The 20,816-nt window shown below is 43.9% G+C and overlaps 1 protein-coding gene across 4 annotated transcripts in view; it reads left to right on the top strand.

Moving 5' to 3' along the window:
• The window catches only part of CCDC25 (coiled-coil domain containing 25), a 38,723-nt gene extending 32,351 nt beyond the window's left edge, over window positions 1–6,372 (top strand). For 3 of the 4 annotated variants that reach the window (XM_081075533.1, XM_081075536.1, XM_081075535.1), the window contains one exon: window positions 1,109–4,319. In XM_081075533.1, coding sequence (XP_080931659.1) covers window positions 1,109–1,138 — 30 coding nt within the window. In that variant the 3' untranslated portion in view covers window positions 1,139–4,319. Of the gene's footprint in view, window positions 1–1,108; window positions 4,320–6,207 lie in introns of those variants that run through there. The other variant, XM_081075534.1, reaches the window with a different exon arrangement.
• Window positions 6,373–20,816: the final 14,444 nt, after the last annotated feature.

The following is a 20,816-nucleotide window of genomic DNA, read 5'->3' as shown; positions in this document are numbered from 1 at the left end:
CTATCACTCAGTTTAGGCCTCTAGGGCACTCGCAGTGCTAGTGCTCGCACAGATGACAAACATTAGTGTACTCTTTGTACAATTATTATCTAAGGCATTTTTACTACGGCTCACTGTGTTGTGCTAATTGAAGACAAGCACACAGAAATCCACTGAATGAAACAAGATAAAACTTCACAGAAACCGTCGTTTGCTACTTATATCTCATACTTGCCTGCCGACTTTGATAAGAGCTATTAAGGAGAAAAGCATGTGTACCTGTAAGCCTAAGTCCTCTGCCTTTCTTTAACTGAATTCAGGCATCAAGCAGTGGGAAAGAGACAGAAACTGAAACAAGTGACATGATGCTATGTTTTTAAGCAAATGTACCGGGATTTACTCTGTTAGTGAATGTTGGCCTTCAGAGCAGTTTTCTTAGGGTGTGCAGTAGCTCAAAAAAGGAGTCTGGGCTCTACTTTTGTACTTGTTCTTTAGGAATTGTTTGTGAGTTACACAATAAAAATGAGTCCCTTTATACTATATACCATCATGTAAGGTTTTTTATCAGAAACTTGGCAAGCCAGCTGACTTGGTAACTAGCCTGTGGCTTCCTAATGACTTTTCCTAGTTAAAAAGAAATCAAACGCATCTTGTGATGTCACAAATAGATGAGAATGTTGAGGCTCAAAATAATGGAATTTAGGCCCAAACTATTTCTGTATATTGGCAGCATTGTTGGCATAAGGATATTGAGGCAGTTTGGTTTCATATTATGGTGTATTTGTTGAAGGAGTAGTCACATTGTTTTTTCATCACGCTTATTATATCCTACACTCGGTCGGTTGGACCTTACTTCATAATTTGGATATTACTGGGTACCTGTTGTGTTATCCAGGCCATGTAACGAATAACGCCTTAGAGAAGGTAGCTGCTCATCCAGCTATTATTCTAAACAACAATGTAAGACAGAGAAGTGATGAGTGAATTCAGTTATTTTACTTTCTGCTTTCTGAACTCTACTATTAGGCATAAGGATATGGCTTATAACTTAAGACAAATTGTAAATTCAAAAAATTGAGTTACTTATTTTGAAGGCTTTTTATGGTTTCACTTTTTTTGTTTCCTGCAGGATGGCAATGATTCAGATGAATTCATGTGAATGGAGAAAAGGACCTTTTAAAGATGTGAATTTAGGGACAGTTGCAGACGTTTTGATTTCATCTATGTTCTGAGTTATAAAAAACAAAACAAATATTTACTCGAGAGTTTTTAAAAATATTATTCCCTTTTATGCTGACAGAAAGGATCTCATGTATATAAAATAATAGTTGGACTTGAAGATAGCACATAACTTCAGGAAAGTGAAAATATTTTTGCCAGAACATGTCTTCATACCTCCTGAAAGCTGGCTGCCCTTGGGATGGACTTTAGAATGAACCAACTCTGAAAACTATTTCTGGTACTGTAGTCTGTCTCTGAAAACAGATGTCTTGAAAAGCTTTTTATATTCTTAAAACAGCTTCACTTCCGTTAAGAAGAATGTATTGGTGAGCAATATATAGCAGTGTTCCCTCACCCTCGATTTCTTGATTAGCATAAAAGCATATGGGTTTTGGAGATGATAGTGATATTTTCAGAAAATTGGCTGGCTTCAATATTCATGTTACACTGTGTTGTCAGAGTCGATTAGCAGAGTTGTCCTCGGCTCTCAGCTTGCCCTGGCTTCTACAGTCTCTGTCCTTACTTTCGCTGAGTGAGGCCCTCCACCTAGTTCCCATCATACTTCAAGCAATAGTCGGTATTAACCAAGGTTGGGCCTTGTGGCAGTTTATACCTGAGCACCAGATAACCCAGGTCACGTACGTTATAATTCCAGGGCCTGGACTCATTTCTCAGCACTGAGGGGAGAAACAGGAAGGGCTGCTCTGTGAATCATTTGGAAGATGTAGGTTACCTAATCTTCATCTTGGAATATAGCGTAAAGCAAACGTTCACGTTGTAATTATGATTTTAGAAAGAATTAAGCATTTCATTAGCCAGCCAAGTCATTTGTTTATTTACTTTGAAAGAATATTTATTTTGAGTTGTAACCACAGAGTTCAGATTTCTGAATTGTAGACTCAGTAACTTAATATGTATAATAACAGTACTACTCATTCAAACTACCTGCTCTCCAGTGTGTTTCTGAATAGAAAATATATTTTTATTGAAGCATGTAAGGCAACCCCTTGTAGAAAGAGACAAAAACCAAACAATGAAAGGGAAGGAGAACAAAGCCTGCAGGTCAGGAGGCGTACAAATTCACATTTTAACCACACCCACAACTGTACATGCAGCATTCTTTTTCTAACCCAGCAAAAATTATCTCCAACAAATATTCTATCTGTAATAGCACTTTGGGACTGTGGGTAAAACCAAAAGACTTCAGTGTTTCTATTTATCCCAAGTTGGTGTATGGGGTTGAACTGGAAAATTCCCTGAGGCATAACTTGGCCAAATTTTGAGATGGAATATGGGAGACAACTCAAGAAATTAGTGAGCGAGAGAGAGGGAGAGTTTCTAATAATGTTCAGCCTGCAGTTCTATGATTTAAAAGTGTAATAATAAAGAATCATTTTTTGTTTGGAAGGACATTGATGCATAAATTCTTAGAATTTGCTCCAAGAACTGGTTTTGAGGGGGCTGTGGCTGTAAAAATCTTCGTCTGTCATAGGCTTGATCTGGCAGGCTCTACAGGGGTATGAACTCCTCCCTCACTGATAAATGCGTCTCTCCCCCAGACACCCCCTGAGAAGAAGTGAACGGCCTTTCCCAGACACACTGTTGAGGGAGTATAAGTTAGGGGCCGTGCTCTCCTGCCTGGTTACTGTCGGCGCTTCTTTGCTCTGCTGCAAACCTCTAAACAGGAGATTTTGCCTCTAGCATCACCTGTGCACCTCAACTTTCCACTGTTTCTGAAGGAGTCCTCTGTATCCCACATTACATCACATATAGTTTTTGAAGACTACATCTATTTTTACTGTAGTGTGAGAGATCCTGGGGTCCAAATTTTAAATGTTTCATAACTCACAGCTTCTGCTGGTTTAAAATGCCAAGGACTCCTGAATTCTCTAAGTTGAATTCCAAGCTCTTGAACGTTTTCAGCTGCTCCGTGCTGATTTCCTCCTACCACTGCTTGTGTGTTGGGTAGTTTTTTTTCCACAGCTCTCGGTCCCAGCGAAAGCAGGGACCTTTTCTTTTGAGGGCATTGGTTCAGTGGCAACAGGTCAGACTGTTGGCACGGACATCATTTCATTTCCTGCTATTGGCATGCTTCCTAAACCTCCTATAGAAAAATTCCAAATTACTGGGATTTTTATGAACTGTGCTCTTGCTCACTGAATTCATGCATCCTGAAGAATTCTTTTCTACTCTGCCTCCAGTTTCCCAATCTGTTTGATCTGCATGTAGGTGAGGTTCCATTATCATTGAATTTACTTCACAGACTCTGCCCTGTTCTATTCCTATAGTTTTAGAATTTGTTTCTTACCCACCTTTGTTTGTCTAGAGTCCCGATCTTTGGGCAAGGGGGCCATGTAACAGTGCTTGTGCTGGAACAGATGTTGGGAAGTTTACCAAGGTATGGGAGGTTTGTACATTAACAGAAGGTGACAGGCTTTAGTTGAACCCTTTCCTTATCTTCTGTTTGTTGTATTTTTTAACTTTCTTGAAGCGTGGACTTTGGTGAGCCTTTTAACTCTTTAGTGCTGAGGGTTTCCCCCATTCACGAAGGAAGGGGGCCACACAGAAAGATTAGAGAGGGAGAGTTCAGCTCTAGCCTCCAGTTTAAGAACAAAGCTCTTCCTCCCACTTTTGCATCTGTCAGAGAGGGGAAGCTCTTGTTTTCCAGGCTGGAACAGATTATGGGAAAAACTGAGCAGGAGGGAGCAATGGAACACTTGTCCAGTTTTTCCTGAGCTGTGATATTGAAGCCTGCTTTTTCTGTTTGAAGTACAGCATTGTGAAGAACAAATTCCATACTCAGAATGATCATAGTAGAGTGAGTGGGTGACCTTTTGATTTTCAAGTAAACTGTAAAACAAACTGGAAACAAAAGTGTAAAATTAGACATTGAAACTCCAAGCTAAATGTCAGCCTCGACCCATCTAACGCCAGCAAGTACGTGACAGCTCAGAAATGGGGACAGCTCTGGGCCCACAGGCTCTTCGCTAGGCTCTCGGTACAGCACCAGGCAATTGTGCATCACAGCATTGTACAAAGGAGATGATGCCAACCACGTATTCATCGTGTCCTGGATGGATGGTATGTAAAATGTAATAAAAGCTTATAGTTTGAGTAGAGCCAAGCGTGTGTGTGGGATTTCACTTTTCACTTTTCTCCTCACTGACGGGCTGTGCATACTTCCGTGGGCACGTAGGAAGAAGGAGGCTTTGGCTCCTCAAGATGATGCCCTTCAAACTGAGCTTTGCTCCTTAGCAGGAGGAGAGCAAATTAGGGGAAAGGAAGGGCTGCTCAAGAATTCCAGGAAGAGAACTAAAGAGCTTGGAGTTCAAGGGCCGTGATGGTTTGAGCTCTAGTTTTTGATGTTTACAACGTGATCCCCGCCCTCCCCCCCCAAAAAAAAAAAAAATTCCTAGGAGTCTGCCTGAATCTTGGCCAGGGCGAAGTGTGAATACTTGCCGGAATGGTATCGATGAAGGTGGTGGCCCTGGGCTGGAGTCCTGTTCAGTTTCTCCCCTGCTGTGGGAGCGCTTGTTCTAATGTCACTCAGTATGTTTGTGGGGACACTGGGGTAGAGGGAGCCATTCAGGTTTCTCTCCCCGCTATAAAAGCATGTTTGAATTCTTCAATTTTTATTAGTGGGCATTTGGGTTAGTATATTTCTCATTAGTCAGGGCAATACCTGTGTCCTTTTGGCTTTAACTACCTTAGCCAGTAGAATTCTGGGGTTTAAGTTGTTACAGGTTGAGACCAACATTTTCATACAGAAAAATGTAGAGATCCACGTGTATACTTAGTGGACTCAGGATTACACTGAATACGAATACCTATAGAATGCTGTGTATTAACCATGGTTTATCATTAGAATATACATTCCTCTTTTTCTGTCTCACCTTGATTGCTTCGTTTTATCTTTCACGGTTGTATCAATTATTGGGGGAACTCCAAGCTTTCCACCTTAGTGCTTGTGACTGCAGTTCTGCACTGTAGCCAAATGAAACAAGAAACAGGTCTCTGCTGCTGGCATGCACCGATTGGCGCTGACTGGGCATTTTCTGCCTTTGTCTACAGCCAAGGAATGGAAGCCAGGGGAAATAAATGCTCACCCTACAAGTCCCATGTCGTTTTTGCTAGTTTCCAAACCTGGTGAGTGGGTGTCAATACCTAAGGCTGAAAAAAAGGAGGAATTCTCCAGAGTCAGTATTGTTTTTCCTTCCCACATCAACCCCCTCCTGTAACCACTGCAGTAAAAATATAAGACTCATGGCCTGACATTTCACATCCTGCCTACATGAGGCCTTAGCTGCCTGCCCTATTGCTGGTATTTTGGTTCCTGCCTCAGCAGTTTATCTTGCATAGAGAAGGCTAATATTTGCTTATGATTTCTGGGACATGCTTAGGAAAACAGGACCTTTTAGGTAGGTGTTAAAGGCAGGTCTGTTGGTCTTGAGCCTTTTTAGCTCTTTGGCCCAATTCAGGATCAGCAGGTCAAAATTACAGACTTTGATGAAAGAGGTAAAGAAAAAAAATGTTAGAGGCAGCATGCCCTCAGGTTATCCAGTTCAGCCTTGCCAAAATTATCTTTAGTTGTGAAGCCCTTAGCTTCATTATATTACATCCTTTCCAAACTGTAATTTTTGTTTGGTGGCTAATGTATTCAGCATCCATGATGCTTAACATTAATGTTTTTCAAACCTTTTGCTTTAAGAGTCTTTAGAAAGGGATGGAAGGTCTGACATAGACAAGGCTTAAATTTGGTCACAGAAAAAGCTTTACTGGTGCCTACAGTTAGAAGACGTTTCCTTTTTCAACAAGATGAAAGTAGGTGGCCGGTGTTCCTGCTCCCCGCCTGCTAAAGTTAAGCCCTCCCGGTCCTTTAGCTGTGGTGGAAAGTTGTGCTGCCATGTTTAAAACCAGTTATTGCCTGGGGCTTTGTAAGAGCCTTGGTGAACAGAACAGTGCATAGATTACCTGGACTGTTTTTCTCTCTCACTTCTATCTACATAGCCGCTCATATGTCGGGGATGAAAGAGGACAAAGGAAACGCGCAGACGTCTCCTCACTTCAGCATGCCAACTCCTCCCTCCATTTCACTCTGAACTGCACCGAGAGAGTGGCCCTGCCCCAGGATCTGGGCATTCTGAATTGGGAAGAATGTTTGCAATGTGTTTGTTTCCGTGAATAGCTATACATGGTTCAGAAATCAAAAGGTATAAAGGAGCATCGGACACAAGATTTTTAGGGCAGTAGCCCTACTGGGGCTGATACGATAATGGACACATGTCATTAGGCATTTGTCCGAAGCCATAGGATGTCCAGCACCAGGAGTGCACCCTCACGTAAACGTGGACTCTGGACCATTAATGATGTGTGAGGTAGGGGCATCAGTTCTAACAGAAGGACCACTGGAGGGCGATCTGATGATGGAGGAGGCTGTGTGTAACTGTATGTGCGGGGTCCATGGGAAGTCTGTGCCTTCTGCTCAGTTGTGCAGTGAACCTCAAATGGCTCTAAAAAATAAAGTCAACTTAAAAGAAGAAATGAGTATAGGGCGATAAGTGTTCCTAGTTTCCCTTCTTGGAGGCAACCAGTATCACCAATATTTTTTAAAACTATTATTAAAGGTGGTGGTTCTTTATCTGGACTCAGTGAGCTTGGAGATTCTGCCTCATGGCCTGGATGGACCAGTGGCTCAGCGAAGCAGCCATGATGGGAGAGGGTCTTCTCTCCACCGTTGTGCCCTGGGCCATCCGTCCCAGACATCACGCCTGCCTGCTGGGACTTAGAGAAAGGTAAGAGGGTTAGGGGTGCCTTGCTGTCCCACTCACTAAGCAACCTCTGTCGGGACTCCCAGGGACCGTTGCCTCTAAGCTCCTGTGTTCAGGTTAAAATTTGAGCTCAGTGGAGAATGAACCAAGGACAGGCAGAATGCCACTTGCTTTCATTTCAGTTTGTGCTACGGGTGGGGAGGGGGTAATGGGAACAGGACTGGCCTCAGGCAACTAAGATGTCAGCGCCCCAACCACTCCCTCTGACTTGCCCACCCCCAGCCAGCTACCTTAGCTACCCAGTGTCTCGAGCCTCTTCTTACCGCGTCAGAAGGATATCAGAGAAGATGTAGTGGGGGGCGAGGATGTGCACAGTATAATGAAGGGAAGGGACCCACACACCATTTCTACCCCTAGATTTTCCCATTAGGAGTGTGGAATTTATACGAGTCACTCAGCTACTTCTCTGTGACAGACGAGTCACTTGTCCTCTTTGAACCTCCTGGTGCCCACTGGAAAATGAGGACTAGGGCTAGAACCAGAATTATAAATTCCAGTGCCCTGGGGGTCAGGCAGGTCACAGAAGTGAGAGCTGGTGAGCGCGTTCATGCACACGCCATGTGTGAGCTCCTAGGCTCTCTAAAGGGACAGCTGCTGCTCAGCTCTGGCTAAGAATTGCCATGGGGAAATGAAGTTTATAAGAGAAGCCAGTGAATGACTTATTCATTGAAGGGGCTGCTGGATAGGGCAGGAACAAAAGAAATGGCTTTTTTCTTCCAGTCTTCAACAGGGCTCTCTGATTTCTCTTCCCCACCTTGGATGAATAGATCGGATTCTGTGATTTTCTGATCCGTTCCCAACACAAGGACAGTTCCATTTTAAAATTACAACTTCCTTTTGTGTATTAAAAACCCCAGTCTCATTTAAATCAAAACTAATCATTATAATTCAAAACATCAACTCACCTACGTCAAGCCTGATTGTTCACTCTGCTTCTTCCAACTCGTCCTGTGCTCCCCTCATCACCAGCCAGCAGTTCCTCCAGAAGTAGGGCGGAGGCTAGGAAGGTGGATTTAAGGAGGGTTACTGCTTGATCCCCCTCTGCAGGGGCCACGGGGAAGGGTCTTTCATGACAGGCACTATTGTGATCTGGTTATTGGTGCGTCTTGAAACTGGAATGTGGATGTACTCTACTTGCCACGCTCAGCTTTTAAGGCTTTGGGAATATCCAGTAGCAAATCACATCACGAATCTGGTTTTTTAGGTCAAATTTCCAAATTTATATATGTTAGCTCAAAATTGTTCAACACTGCTGGACCAAACCAGGCCTATCTATGGACTATCCATTGCCCATGGGCTATCACTGTGAGGGCTCTGGGTTAGAACGAGTTCTAAGGTCTCTTCCAGTCCTCGTCTGTGAATGTATGATTTTCCTAGATTTAGTAGGAACCACTGGAAGTCATCCAAGCTTTACCTTTATAAGCAATGTTCCCCCCCGGGAATTGTGGGTGGCGGAGGCCTCCTGGAAATGTATTATCCTGAGAGCACACCACCAGTGCCCTACAGAAACAAGATGAAGAGAAGAGCCAGCAGGTGGCAGGAGAGAATAGCATGGGCCTCTGCTTCCAGGTTCTTATGAGTCCATATTGTGTTCTTGCCGTTGGAAGGGAGGGTGAACACATGGCCTCAGACGTTCCTTTGGCACCAAGAATCTTAAAGCACATATGGAACAGCTGTGCTTCCCAGGGGGTGAGGTGTTTCAAAGCTTATTTGCCACTGAAATCTTAGACATGTGGGGTGGAAGGGACCTGGACCTTCTAAACCAATACCATATATTGATTTAAAAAGAAAATGGCTGTCAAAATACAATGCTTATATTTAAAAACCAATCTCTTTTGTTTCAGAATCAGCTTCTAGCTTTTCTTTGCAGTCATAATGCACAGGTTTCATAGACACAGAGAATTTCGTAGAATCGTAGCCTGTGGAGGTTGGAAGGTTCCTGAGAGATCATCTAAGCTGATGGTATTCTTCTGGGCCCTTTACACCATCCTGAAACAGAATGCACCCAGAGACGGAAAGCTCATTACTTTATAAAGACATTTGGCGATTAGAAAGTTACTTTATTGAGCCAAAGTCAGCCTCACAGTGACTTCTACCCATTATTTTGTCTTCTGGACATGGGGCTCAAAAGTTTGGAAGACAGCTGTCAATTGCCACCTGTGACTGCTCCCAAACACCCCATTAGCAGGAAAAGCAGGCATCTGAGGACAGAAGATGGCTCCTCACACATGGGTCCAGTCCCCCTAACTCTCCTATTTGCCTAACTCCCAAGGAATGAGCAGCTCCCCAGCTGTGCACGACCTCAGCAGCTCACACAAGGCAGCGTAGAGACCAATCTCCACATAGAGCCTAGATCACCTGATTTTTTGGGTTTTTTGTTTTGGTTTGGTTTGTTTTTTGTGTGTTTTTGGGCTAGAGAACTTCAGATTTTTTTCTTTAAATTTTTTTTTCCACTGTGAAGTAAAAAAAAAAGACCCAAAAGTGCATGGAAAAATATATTCATTTTTAAGGATAATAATAATATAAACATCTGTGTTCTTTTCCCAAAGACCCTTTGTGCCTGTCCCTAATCACATCCTCCCTCCTGACTCTCCTGACTCTTGTGATAATTATTCCCTTGCTTTTCTTCATGACTTTTATTCCCTACGTGCATTTCCCAAAGCAACACACTGTTTAGTACTGCCTGTTTTGTACTTTATATAAATGGAATTTTATTATAATGTTTTTTTTCCTGTGACTTGCTTCTTTCGTTCAATACTATGTGTTTAGTGAATTTTCCCTATTAAAGATATTTTGTTAGAGTCTATTGAGTTAATTCTGCTTTAATTATTTCCTCTAACATACTCCCCCTTTACAAATATTATTTACATATTTGTAAACATTCCTTCTATATTGTCATCTAAAAAATTTGGGAAACGGTGAATGGGTAAGTCTCATGGTATAGAACTTTCAGCAAACTTCTAGAAACATCCTCACTGAGATGAATCAATTATTCAGCACTCTTTTTGGGCATACTCACCCAGTAACTACTTTTCCTAATTTTACTTTAATCCAAACTATATTTTTCCTACTTGTTCAGATGGTTTTCAAAAAAAAAAACAACACAACACCTTGTTTGAAATCCAGATAAAATATATTTATGGCATTTTCTTGATCTACCAGTCCAGCAACCTTGTCAAAATGAATGAGGCTTAGAGAACTCGATGGCTCCTCGTAATGTACCATTTTCTAGATAACAAAGCAGCCTTTGGTTTCTACAATTTTGCCTGAAATTGTGGCACGCTCACCAAGCCTACAGTTGCGCGAAATTGATCTTTGGAAAATCAGAACTATAGTTTCTGATCTATTGCTTTCCATGATTTCTCCAAGTTCACAAATAACACTTGAGCAACCTACAAGTTTTCAATACTGGGAGCGTCATTAACTGGGCCAGGAAGTTATAACTCAGAGAAGACGAAAGGCAACTAATGCACTGAGACAAGGAAGGCATTTTTAGTGCAGAGAAGGGAAGAGGGCAAAGCTCTTAATAACTGACTTCCAGAAAGTGATAGATAAAGTAATTTTAAGAAATTGGCAGTAGGCGTGGGATTAAGAACTTGAAGGTCAAGGGGCAAGTTTAATATAGTCACTGGAGTAATGAGAAGCATGCTATTACGGGAAGGGAATCAATTTGCCAAAAGGCAGTGGTCGAGTTAGAATGATTTTGTAGTCGGTCCCTTTAGCATGGAATGGTAACTTTCTCTACCAGGAAAGGAGAGGAGAGGGAAAAAGAGGATAGTCCAGGGACCAAGCTAAGGGGTAAATTTAGATGCCTTTAGGCCATTGGGGTGGGCAGCATCCAAGGGGCTGAGGGCTCCAGGTTCCAGGGGAAGGAAATCAGATGGAACAAAAGGAGGTGTGGACTGGGAAAAGTGGGACAGGTTATGTGGGGATCTGATGAGAGGTGAGTGGGTTATAGTTATGGTAGGAAAAGGAAGGCACGGAGTGTGACACTGGATGAATGGATGCACCATAGGGTAAAAGTGGCGAAGTGGTGTGCATGCTGCTGAAGGCAGAGCAGAGTGACGTGAGGAGTACATGAACAGCCTCAGGTACTGGGTCCCCCTGCAAGTGAGCACCCCTGGTGGTCAGGGCCTCAGGACCAACGTTAGGTGCCAGAGTCACTAACATTGGAGGGGAAACCACCAGAACCAGACGGTGTGAACTTCAAAGGAGGAGCCAGGGGGACAGCGATAGCTTCATGGTCTTGAGGCTGCAGCAGGGAACAAGGCAGAGTTTCCCACATGCTCAAAGAATGTGATGGCAGTGGGACATGTCCCCAAAGAACAGGGGACGGCCACTTGGGCTAAGGAGATGGGCAAAGGAGAGAAAGGAGTTGAGAGTGCATGGAGATTCTCCATGATAAACCTGGAACGTCTGAGCTTTGTGACAGCAGCTTTGGGACTCACACTTTCAGGAATGGCTTACTGGGGAGTGCTGGGTGTAATAAGGAAGTTGCTGGGTGGTTTTTCAGGGACATACTTGTGGGTAATAGGAATGAAGGCACCAAGAGTTGGGAGGTCTGCATGAGGGAGGGCCAAGAGTGATGTTGAAGCCTCAAACCATGCTGTGGGGGAAGGTGGTCTGCCTTTTATAGATGCCGAAACGCAGAGTAGATAGGAATGTAAACAGTCAGTGCCCAGGGTCTGCCTGGATCTTGACTCATCTTCACATTCACAGCAGCACCTGCCCCAGTCCGGGGAGTTCATGAACAAGATAGTTTGTCCACAAGCGTAATACCTGTGACTTGTCCAGGGCAGACAAAAACGGGAAACCTTCAAAAACATGCCTTGGCTTTCAAAATCAAATAGAAAGCAGCACAATCGAATACATATTTAACTGTATTCGATTTAACTACAAATGCCATGCTGGTGTGCCGTCCTTATGTTTAATTTAGTATCCATAAACATTTGGTCCATTTTACACTCGTAAGTTAGCAGTGCACACGGATTACTGGGAAATCATAAACATCTGTAAACTAATTGAGTTAATCAAAGCCAAAGAACATCTGAATTATCCCCGAATGAAGGCTGAGCTCCAGAGTCCTGAGTGTTCCTGGCAGGGCCTCCAGTCTCACCACCTTTTATCTCACCGGAGATCTCCAGGGCTGATCTGCTTGTCCTTTGTTAATCACCCACCATCAAAGGCCAGCACACTGAAACCCCAGGGCCTTTATGGGCAATAAACATACCCTGCCCTCATTCTTGCCTTATTTTTTTAATTCTCTTCTTTTTTTTTTTTTTTTTTGCTTTTCCAAAAACATTTTTTCTTGGTCTATTTTTCTCCATAGCATGCATCACCATCTATCACGCGTAGTACATATGTTTTGTATCTGTTGACCCCACATAGGCTCCCTAAGGGAAGGGATATTTTTTCACTCTGTACCCCAATACCTAGAACAGTGCCTGGCTCACAGTAGGCATGAATTTCATGGAAAGACGGGGAACTGTTCTAGATTGAAGGAGACTAAAGAAACATGATAGGTAAATGCAATGTGCGATTATGAATTGGATTTTTGTTGTCAAAGGCATCATTGAGATCGTGACTCGAATGTGGTATGACTATTACGTGATAGTAAAGGATTCACGTTCGTTTCCTGATTTGGATGGTAATACTGGGCTTATGGAGGAAAATGTTTTTGCTTGTTGGAAACACAACTAAAGTATTTCAGAGTTACGGGACATCATGCCAGCAATTTACTCTCAAATGGTTTAGGGGGGAAAGTTCTTGGTACTTTACTTGCAACTTTTTTGTAAGTGTGAATTTTTTTTCAAAACTGCAAAACGATAGCAATAAAAAAAAAAAAAGTATGTTTCCTAGGTCTCTCCATTAAAGGGACTCAGAAACAGTGATTAACCGATAGCAATGAATGCCTTCTGTGCCCACATGATGAATTCTAAATACCATTTCCCACCAAAAAGAATCAAGCTTCTTTAAAGAACGTTGCGTTACAGGTCTAAGATAGGATACGCCAGGAACATTTTATTCCTGAAAGCAAGGAAGCTATCAAAGACTGCTGAGATTGGGTCAGAAGAATTCAGGAAATAAACTGAGGAGGCCAGAGATGGGACTCTTCTGAGCACAAATAAGAATAATTAGTGCCATAGATTGAAAACTATTAAAATTGTTAACACCCATGAGTTTATAATAATAAAAAGAATTCATGGGCCATCTTGGGATGATATAATAGGGAAAGCAACTCATTCTGGAAACGGGGGAACAAAAAAGGAAGGGAATCAAGAACTCAATCTGACTTTCCTATAGGAACTGTACCTCAAGGTAATCATCATATGAGGAGAAAGTTTCTCTCTGAAAGAATTCAAGCTGGTAGGTGAGGATGCAATGCTGGAATCACCCATTTTTGTGAAGCTTTTATGAGCAGATGGACCGTGGTAATGATGACCAATGTCCACTGACATCACACAAAGCAAGACCCGGAGGCAGTAGGTCCTCCTCGTGATTCATCATCACCTGTTAGCTCCCTCAAAATCACACGTCACGTTCTATCCATCTCACTATCAGATTACAGGAAATACCTTGGACAGAGGAACGTGTTTTAAACATGTCACCAGCATAATCCAGAATATGGGAAACTATAGGAAAAACTGACCTGGTGTCTTCACCAAATGAAGTTTACAAGAAAAAAGGGAAAAAGAGGGAGCAAGAACCTACAGATTTGAAGAGCCTTAAGAGACAAATCAACCAAATGCTATATGAGCATTTGGGGGAAATTTGAACACTGACTGAATATTTGGTGAGAGTATGCAGCTGCGTCACAGCAGGCCATTTGTGGAGGTGGGGAGTGGAGTGGGCAATGATACAGTTGAAGGAAATGTGGCCATGAGTTGATTTTTTTTTAATTTTTTTTTTACATCTGGGTGATCAGTATTTAGTAGTCCATTGCTCCCTACTTTTGTTACACTTTACATTATCTATAATACTTCTAAATATCACTAAACCCAACGTGCCTATTGATTTCTGCCTAGGCTGTTTTGGCTCTGGCACCTCTCTTTGCCTGCCTCTCAACTCTTCTGAGGGAGCAAGAGATCCTCTGACATGTTGTGATAATAGCTTTAGCTTTGACAGAAAACCTTTCTTCTCCCTCCACCCAACTATCAGGAAGAGCAGCAAGAGAAAAGGCTATAGCAGCGGCAGTCAGGGTAGGGGTTTGGACTGCGAGCCTCCAATAACAATCGTAAAGAGTGCTTGGGAGGCTCAAATATCTGAGATAATATATACGAAAGAGCCTGTACATAGAAAATGACATGCAAATGTAAGGCGAGAGTTTCTATTTTCAATTCCTTCTCCCCAAGAGGATTTGTCTTGGCCCCAAGCTGTAAGAATATAGAAAAAAGGAGTATGAGAGGAATTATTCAAGCCTAAGAGAAGTCTCTCTTTGATTTTCTGCAACCACATACCACTGAATGTGCTGCCCTGGGGATGCTGACTGCATCTTAGGGCAGGAGCTGCCTGGGCCAGTGGAGAGGGAGCTCTGGAGGGAGTGAAGGAAGGCGGGACAGTGGGTGGGATCCTGGCCAAGTGATGAAGTGTTTGAATCTGAGTTGGCTGGAACCAGACATCAGCACAAGATTGGCCATGCAAATGACACAGCTGGGTTTTCTGGCTGACCCTGGGCCACCATCCCAGGCCTCTGGGTGCAGAGGGCATTTAGGGAAGTCAAGCAGCTCCCCACTCAGCAAAGGGGCCCTGCAGTTGGGGGGATTCTGAGGGTGGCAGGTGAGTCTGGGCTGGCTTCCATGGGACTTGAAGCATCCCCTCAAGCACTCCCTCTGCCCCAGCACTGAAACTCAACAGCATTATCCAAAGAGGCACATGGTTGGAGCTTCCTGGACCCAATGGGGTGCATGAAAGGGAAAATCAGGATGGCGTGGAAACCTAGGTGGGTGTGTGGAGGTCACAGCATTGTGGGCAGGAGGCCGAGCCTACTGGGCCAGGTCCTGCCTTTTCCTGGCCCAGTCACTTCTCCTCCTTGGGTCTGAGTTACCTCAGGTCTTGAGTAGGGCCCAGAAATTGTTTCTGGTAATATCTCTAATGCTGTTTCTGATGATCACACAGGTTAGAAACCGTGCACTCAACCAGATGGTCACTAAATCTCCTGATTGTGGGTTTTGGAATCTGATTCCGCCTGATCCTTCACCTTTCTCTGAACTGTGTCCATTAAATAAATATGCGGGAAGCACTCCTTCAAGGGGGAAGAAAAGAAAACTGACATTTCTTGAAGATCCATTCTGTACTGGGTACTTGATACTTGACCAACTTCATTTCGGTGTCTCCTGCTCAGAAGACAGTCGTAGATGGTAGATGTACTTCCGGCCTCTTGCCCTTCTCCCTTTTCCTGACTTGGAAATACAAAGGCTGCTCTACTGGGGAGCTCCTCACACTTTAAGAGGCGGAAAGTGGGGACTTACATTTCTTTTTTACTATTTTATGGACATTTAATTTTTTAAACTAAAACATTGCATAAGAAAACATCCATACATGGTTGTAAAAGTCTGTAATGAAAAATAGTACTCATCTGTTTCACCACTCCCCACGTTCCAAAACTGTCTGTGCCCCCACCCACCACCCAGACAACCACTTATACCCATTTCTTTGGGTAGTTATCTTTATAATATAAACGTCATATTGTTATGCTGCTATTTTGGATATATTAATTTTAGACATAATATGTTTATTGACAAATCTGTTATGATAGTGTATGAGATATTAGCTCTCACATTACCCTCCTCACCTGTTGTCTCCCTATCCTCTCAATATAGTTAAATCACTATTTTTTAATTTTATATCAGTAAGCAGGGTTTACATCCTTAAGACATTATAAATATTGTTTGTGGCAGAGTCTAGTAGCACATTATGATTGCATACTCTTTCCTGTATAGATTTTCTGTTTTTCCTGGAGTTATTAATTGCTCTTTTTTAACTTGCATAATTTTCCATACATCTTTCCAGAGACTCCATCATATAGAATACCATATCATTTATGTTATCAAGTCTACATTTTTTTCTAGACAGCGTCTTTTCAGAACCCTCCATTCTTCTTCAGTTTGGACACGTTATGCTCTAGGTCTGTGTTAGAGTGTCCTCTGGGACTTCTCTTTACCTGAGTTGTATCCCCATTTCCTGGAATCTACTTTCTCTGTCTGGGTTTACTTTTTGATTTTGCTGGCCCCTACACTCCCATAATTTCCTAAGACAGTGTGGAATGGGACTTAAATTTTCTGAATCTTTTATGTTTGGAAAACAGTTCTCTTCTGTGCTCACACGTAGCTGATAAATTAATTCTGTACAGAAATGTCAACGGAAAATAATTTTCTATCGTAATTTTAAGATATATTTGCTCTGAAGAAGTCTAATGCCATTCTCATTCCTTTGTGTGTAATTTTGTTTTTCTTTGTCCTGTTTCTGGAAGCTTTTAAGTTCTTAGCTTTATGCTTAGGGTCCTGAAATTTTAGGATCAAGCTCCTAGGTTTGAATCTTTTACAATTCTTTGTTCTGGGCCCTTATTAGGTTCTTTCAATCCAGTGACATGCATTCTTTAGTTCTGGGAACATGTCTCATATTACTTATTTGATAATTTCTTCTTTTCCACCTTCTCTCTCTCTCTTTCTGAAACTTTTGTTAGTCAGTTGTAGAACCTCTTGGATTGATCCCCTAATTTTTAAAATCTGTTCTCTCTTATTTCTATATTCTGCTTTCTGGGAAGTGTCAATTGAATGTTATATTTATTCATTTCCAAGAACTCTTTCTTGTTAAATGGTTGTCCCTTGTTCGTAGTACCTTGTTCTTGTTTTATGAACTCTCATATTTCTGTGAACATTTGAGGTTGGTTGTCTCTTCATTGTAAGGATGAGAAACTACAAAAGTTCACCGGAAGCTCTGTGTTGCTTATCACTTTAGGGTGAGTAGGATGAGACTTTGCCCTTTCTTTGGAAGACCCCTCCACCCCCAAATATTAGTATCTGGAAGTTTATTGCTTGGGGACTATTCAGTTTCTCTAAAGAATCCTATTTTCCTACTTGGGAGAAAGGTGCCCATCAGGAGGTAGGGCAGAGGGGGGCCTGCCTTCTCCATGGTAAGACTTGCAGTCAATACCTCCTTTTCAGCCCTGACTCCTTCCTCACTATTTGATGCCTGGAGCCCCCAAGTCCATAATTTCTTCTGTTCTCTTTCGCTAAGAATAAATCCTAGCTCCTGCCTAAGGAGTAAGTCTCTGACTGCTGGCATTCGGAGGGTAGATAGGTTTCCAACCCATGTTCCTCATTTTCCTCCCATGTCTCCTCCCACCCTCCTCACTACCTGATGCCTTCCTGCTCTGAGCCTCTCCAGTGAGCCTATGGCATGACTTGGCTCTTTTCTTGTAGATAACCATTCTCAATGAGCACATTTCTCCTGCTCAGAGCTAGAATAGTTACTCCTCCTGCCATTACTGAAACATCCTCTTCTCCTGCAACATCCACCCCATTTCCGAGTTCCATCAGTTCTTCCTCTCAATCCCCTCTCGCATTCACCAGCTTTCCCCTCCTCTGCCTTCACTTCCCCTCCCCAGTCAGACCTCTGGTGTCTCTTGCCTGGTTCACTAACAGCCTCCTTCTAACAGTCTCTTCGCCCACTTGTGAATTTCTTGTCTTCAGTCCATTCTGCGCCCTATAGCCACACAAATCTGATCATCTCATTGCCCTGCTAACAGGCTCCCTGCAAGTGTGGACTTAGGATAAAGTCTAAACCCAAGCATTGACAGTCAGACCTCCACTGCCTGCCTCAGCCTCTGCCCCTCCTGATCTGCCCACTACACGTGCACCATCTCCAGCCCTAGGGATCGATTTCTGTTCCTCTGTTAGGCCAGGCTCTCTCTTACGAGCAAGGCTCAGCACATGTTACTTTTTGCTTTCCTTCTTCTTGTCAAGACCTCCTACTTACCCTGCCAGCCTCAGCTTAGGTGTCATTTTCCTCAGGAAAGATTCTCCTGGCCCCAAGAGTGGTATATGCTTCTGTATACCATGTAGCGTGGTACTACTTGTTCTCGCTAAGCTGCATGTTCCTCTGGAGCAAGGACAATAGTTGGATTATTAGTGCATATCCCGTGCCGAGTACAGTACCTGGCCCACAGTACCTTGTTGAACAAACGAATATATGAATCAGTGATTGGATTCTCATGTTCAGATGCAGCAACAGAGGTTAGAAGAAGCCAAGTAAATGATTCAAGGTCACCTCGCCAGGATCTGCACCGAGGTCCCTCTGGCTTCGAAGCCGAGGAGTCCCTGTTGGGTGATGGGTACCTCGTCTCTCGAACTGCGCTTGCTTTCCCTGCACCCTGGCCTCTGGCTCAGAGATGTTGTTTTTGGGCTCCCTGGGGATTAAATTTCCAGAGCCTTCTGGGGCAGCTTTCCCGTCAGCACTGATCTCCAGCTGCTTCTGTCTGGGTCTGCCAAGGCCCTGCGGTGGGGTCCTGTCAGGCAAGTCCCCATAATAGAAGACACCACACAGCCCCAGAGGGAAGCATTTGGGGGTCAGTCCCCCAATCAGTACCAGACTGCTTAGACCTGCCCCTCCTGAGGCCAACCCCCCTGAACACTCATTTTCTCTACCTCTGGCACCCAGAGATCCCCAGGCTGTGAGGATTTGTGTGGGGGATGCAGGGTGTGAAGTGTGTGGGAGACAGTTTGTTGGTGCTCTCACGGATGGCTCCCTTAATGAGCCAAGGTGTAAGTTCCGTTTTGGTCAAATTCAGAGGACGCTGCCCTCTGGGGAGAAGTTGGGGCTGAAAGTTCAGATTATTTTGCAGTTTTTGAAGCAAACATCCACTCAGAAAATATGATGTCACCAAGGATGGCTTGATTACTCTATGGGGTGCTGGCAGCAAAGCTACCCCTCTCCCCTCTACAGCTCATCCTCCCTCAGGAGAGAGACAAGAATAGCGCTCATTTCAAAGCCAGAATGATGTTTCTGAAGGAGGTGGGCCCTGCGTCTTCTGGCTGTGTGTGTGTGTGTGTGTGTGTGTGTGTGTGTGTGTGTGTGTGTGTGTGTGAGAGAGAGAGAGAGAGAGAGAGAGAGGGAGAGAGAGAGAGACACCCCCAAACAGAAATATGAAGCAAACCCCATGCAAGTGTTCTATAAATGCTTTTATTAACTGTCCCCACAGCTGGAACCACAGCTAGTTCAGGAAGCTTCTTTCCCTGTTTTCCCGGCTCAGGCCTGGGTCTGTGATGTTGACCCTAGGGAAAGCAAGGGGAGGTGGGAGTGGGAGGGGTTGTGATTTGCTCAAAGTGGAATTTCAGCTACAAACCCAGGACTTCTGACTTCTAAAGAATCCCCTAGTAGATTTTGAAGAATTTATTTTTATAGAGAAATCTGGGAGAATATACACCAAAACGTCAGCAATGTGATTAAAGAGTGACTTTGATTTTTGTTGTTGTGTTTTGTTTGCTTGTTGCTCACCTGAACTTTGTTGTTGTTTTTATTTGTTTGTTTGTTTTTTAAAAATGGACAAGGATTACTTGTGTAAAATATTTAAGGGGGGAAAAAAGAATTTTTATTAGATGACACACTACACCTAACGTATTTAGCAAAATGAAGGGCTGGCATATAATAATAGATACATAAATGTTAGATATTATCAGCTTAAGGTGAGAAGGAGATAAGAAGAGGAAACAGAAGGAAAGGAAAAAGAAGAGAGGACCGTTCCAAATGAAGGAGTAGAAGCAAAGAGAAGGGAGTGAAAGAGGGAAAGGAAAAGGTGCAGTAGTCTGCACATGAAGAGTTACTGCTCTCCTCACAGATGCCGGGACTCTGTGCTGGAAGAATGAGGTGTTAGGGACGGCAAAAGAAATATTAGGCCGTGCCCCCTAGTGCAGTCTGGATCTCAGTTTCCCCAGGCTGCACCTGCATTGCAGGAATAGCCTACACCCAGGTATAGAGACTTTTTTCTTTCCTCAAGGAAGTCGCAGCCTGTGGCCTTGTGCCACCATTGCAAGCATCAGACCTGGATTCTCAGCCCAGTCTCGCCCTCCCTCACATCCCCTCCCGCCTCACCCCTGACTTCTCAGCTTTCACTTTTCTGCCAACACATTGAAAATGGCTCCTGTTTTCCCTCCACCTGTACTAACAAACACAAAGTGCTGCCCCAAGCACTTTCCCCCCATTCTACACATCCTGTGTCAGGCACAGGTGCTGCACTATGATGCACTATAGGGTGCTACGTATTCCTGGGCACAGCTCCTGTCTGCACCGCTAGACCCCGCGTAGTGGTGCGCCCACTGGAGGCTCCGCTCCTGTGTGGTTCGGGGCTGTTTTCTTTCCCCTGGAGCAGCAGGGCCAAGTTTCCGTGGCCCTGTGTTCAGGGACCCTGGGCCAGGTCTGTGGGTGTGGGCAACTTTTGGTTCCATGTGGGTTCTCAGCAGGAAGGGCTTTCATGTGGGTGCCAGCTGGCCTCCCGGGCCCAGCTTCGGCCCTGGCAGGGCCTGAGGAGGGAGAGCTGCAACTGTGATAAACACTCTCTGTTGGGAGAGCTGGTGGGTGGGAAGGGAAGGAAAGAGGATGGGGGACGGCAGGTCAAAGTGTTTTTTCAGGCTGAGCGGAGGGAGCCCATCACGACCCTGTGGCAATAAGACAATGACACAGCCTTTTCCACCCGAGAAGAGGCCTTGGCAGAAACACAGGGTAGAAAAGTCCATTGGGTGGGGTGGAAAACACTTCCTCAAACCTGCCTGTGCTCCCTCTCTCTCTCCCCAG

The sequence above is a fragment of the Rhinolophus hipposideros genome, assembly GCF_964194185.1.
Source record: "Rhinolophus hipposideros genome assembly, chromosome: 16".
Classification (NCBI taxonomy): Eukaryota; Metazoa; Chordata; class Mammalia; order Chiroptera; family Rhinolophidae; genus Rhinolophus; species Rhinolophus hipposideros.
This window is presented reverse-complemented; position numbering and strand designations above follow the sequence as displayed.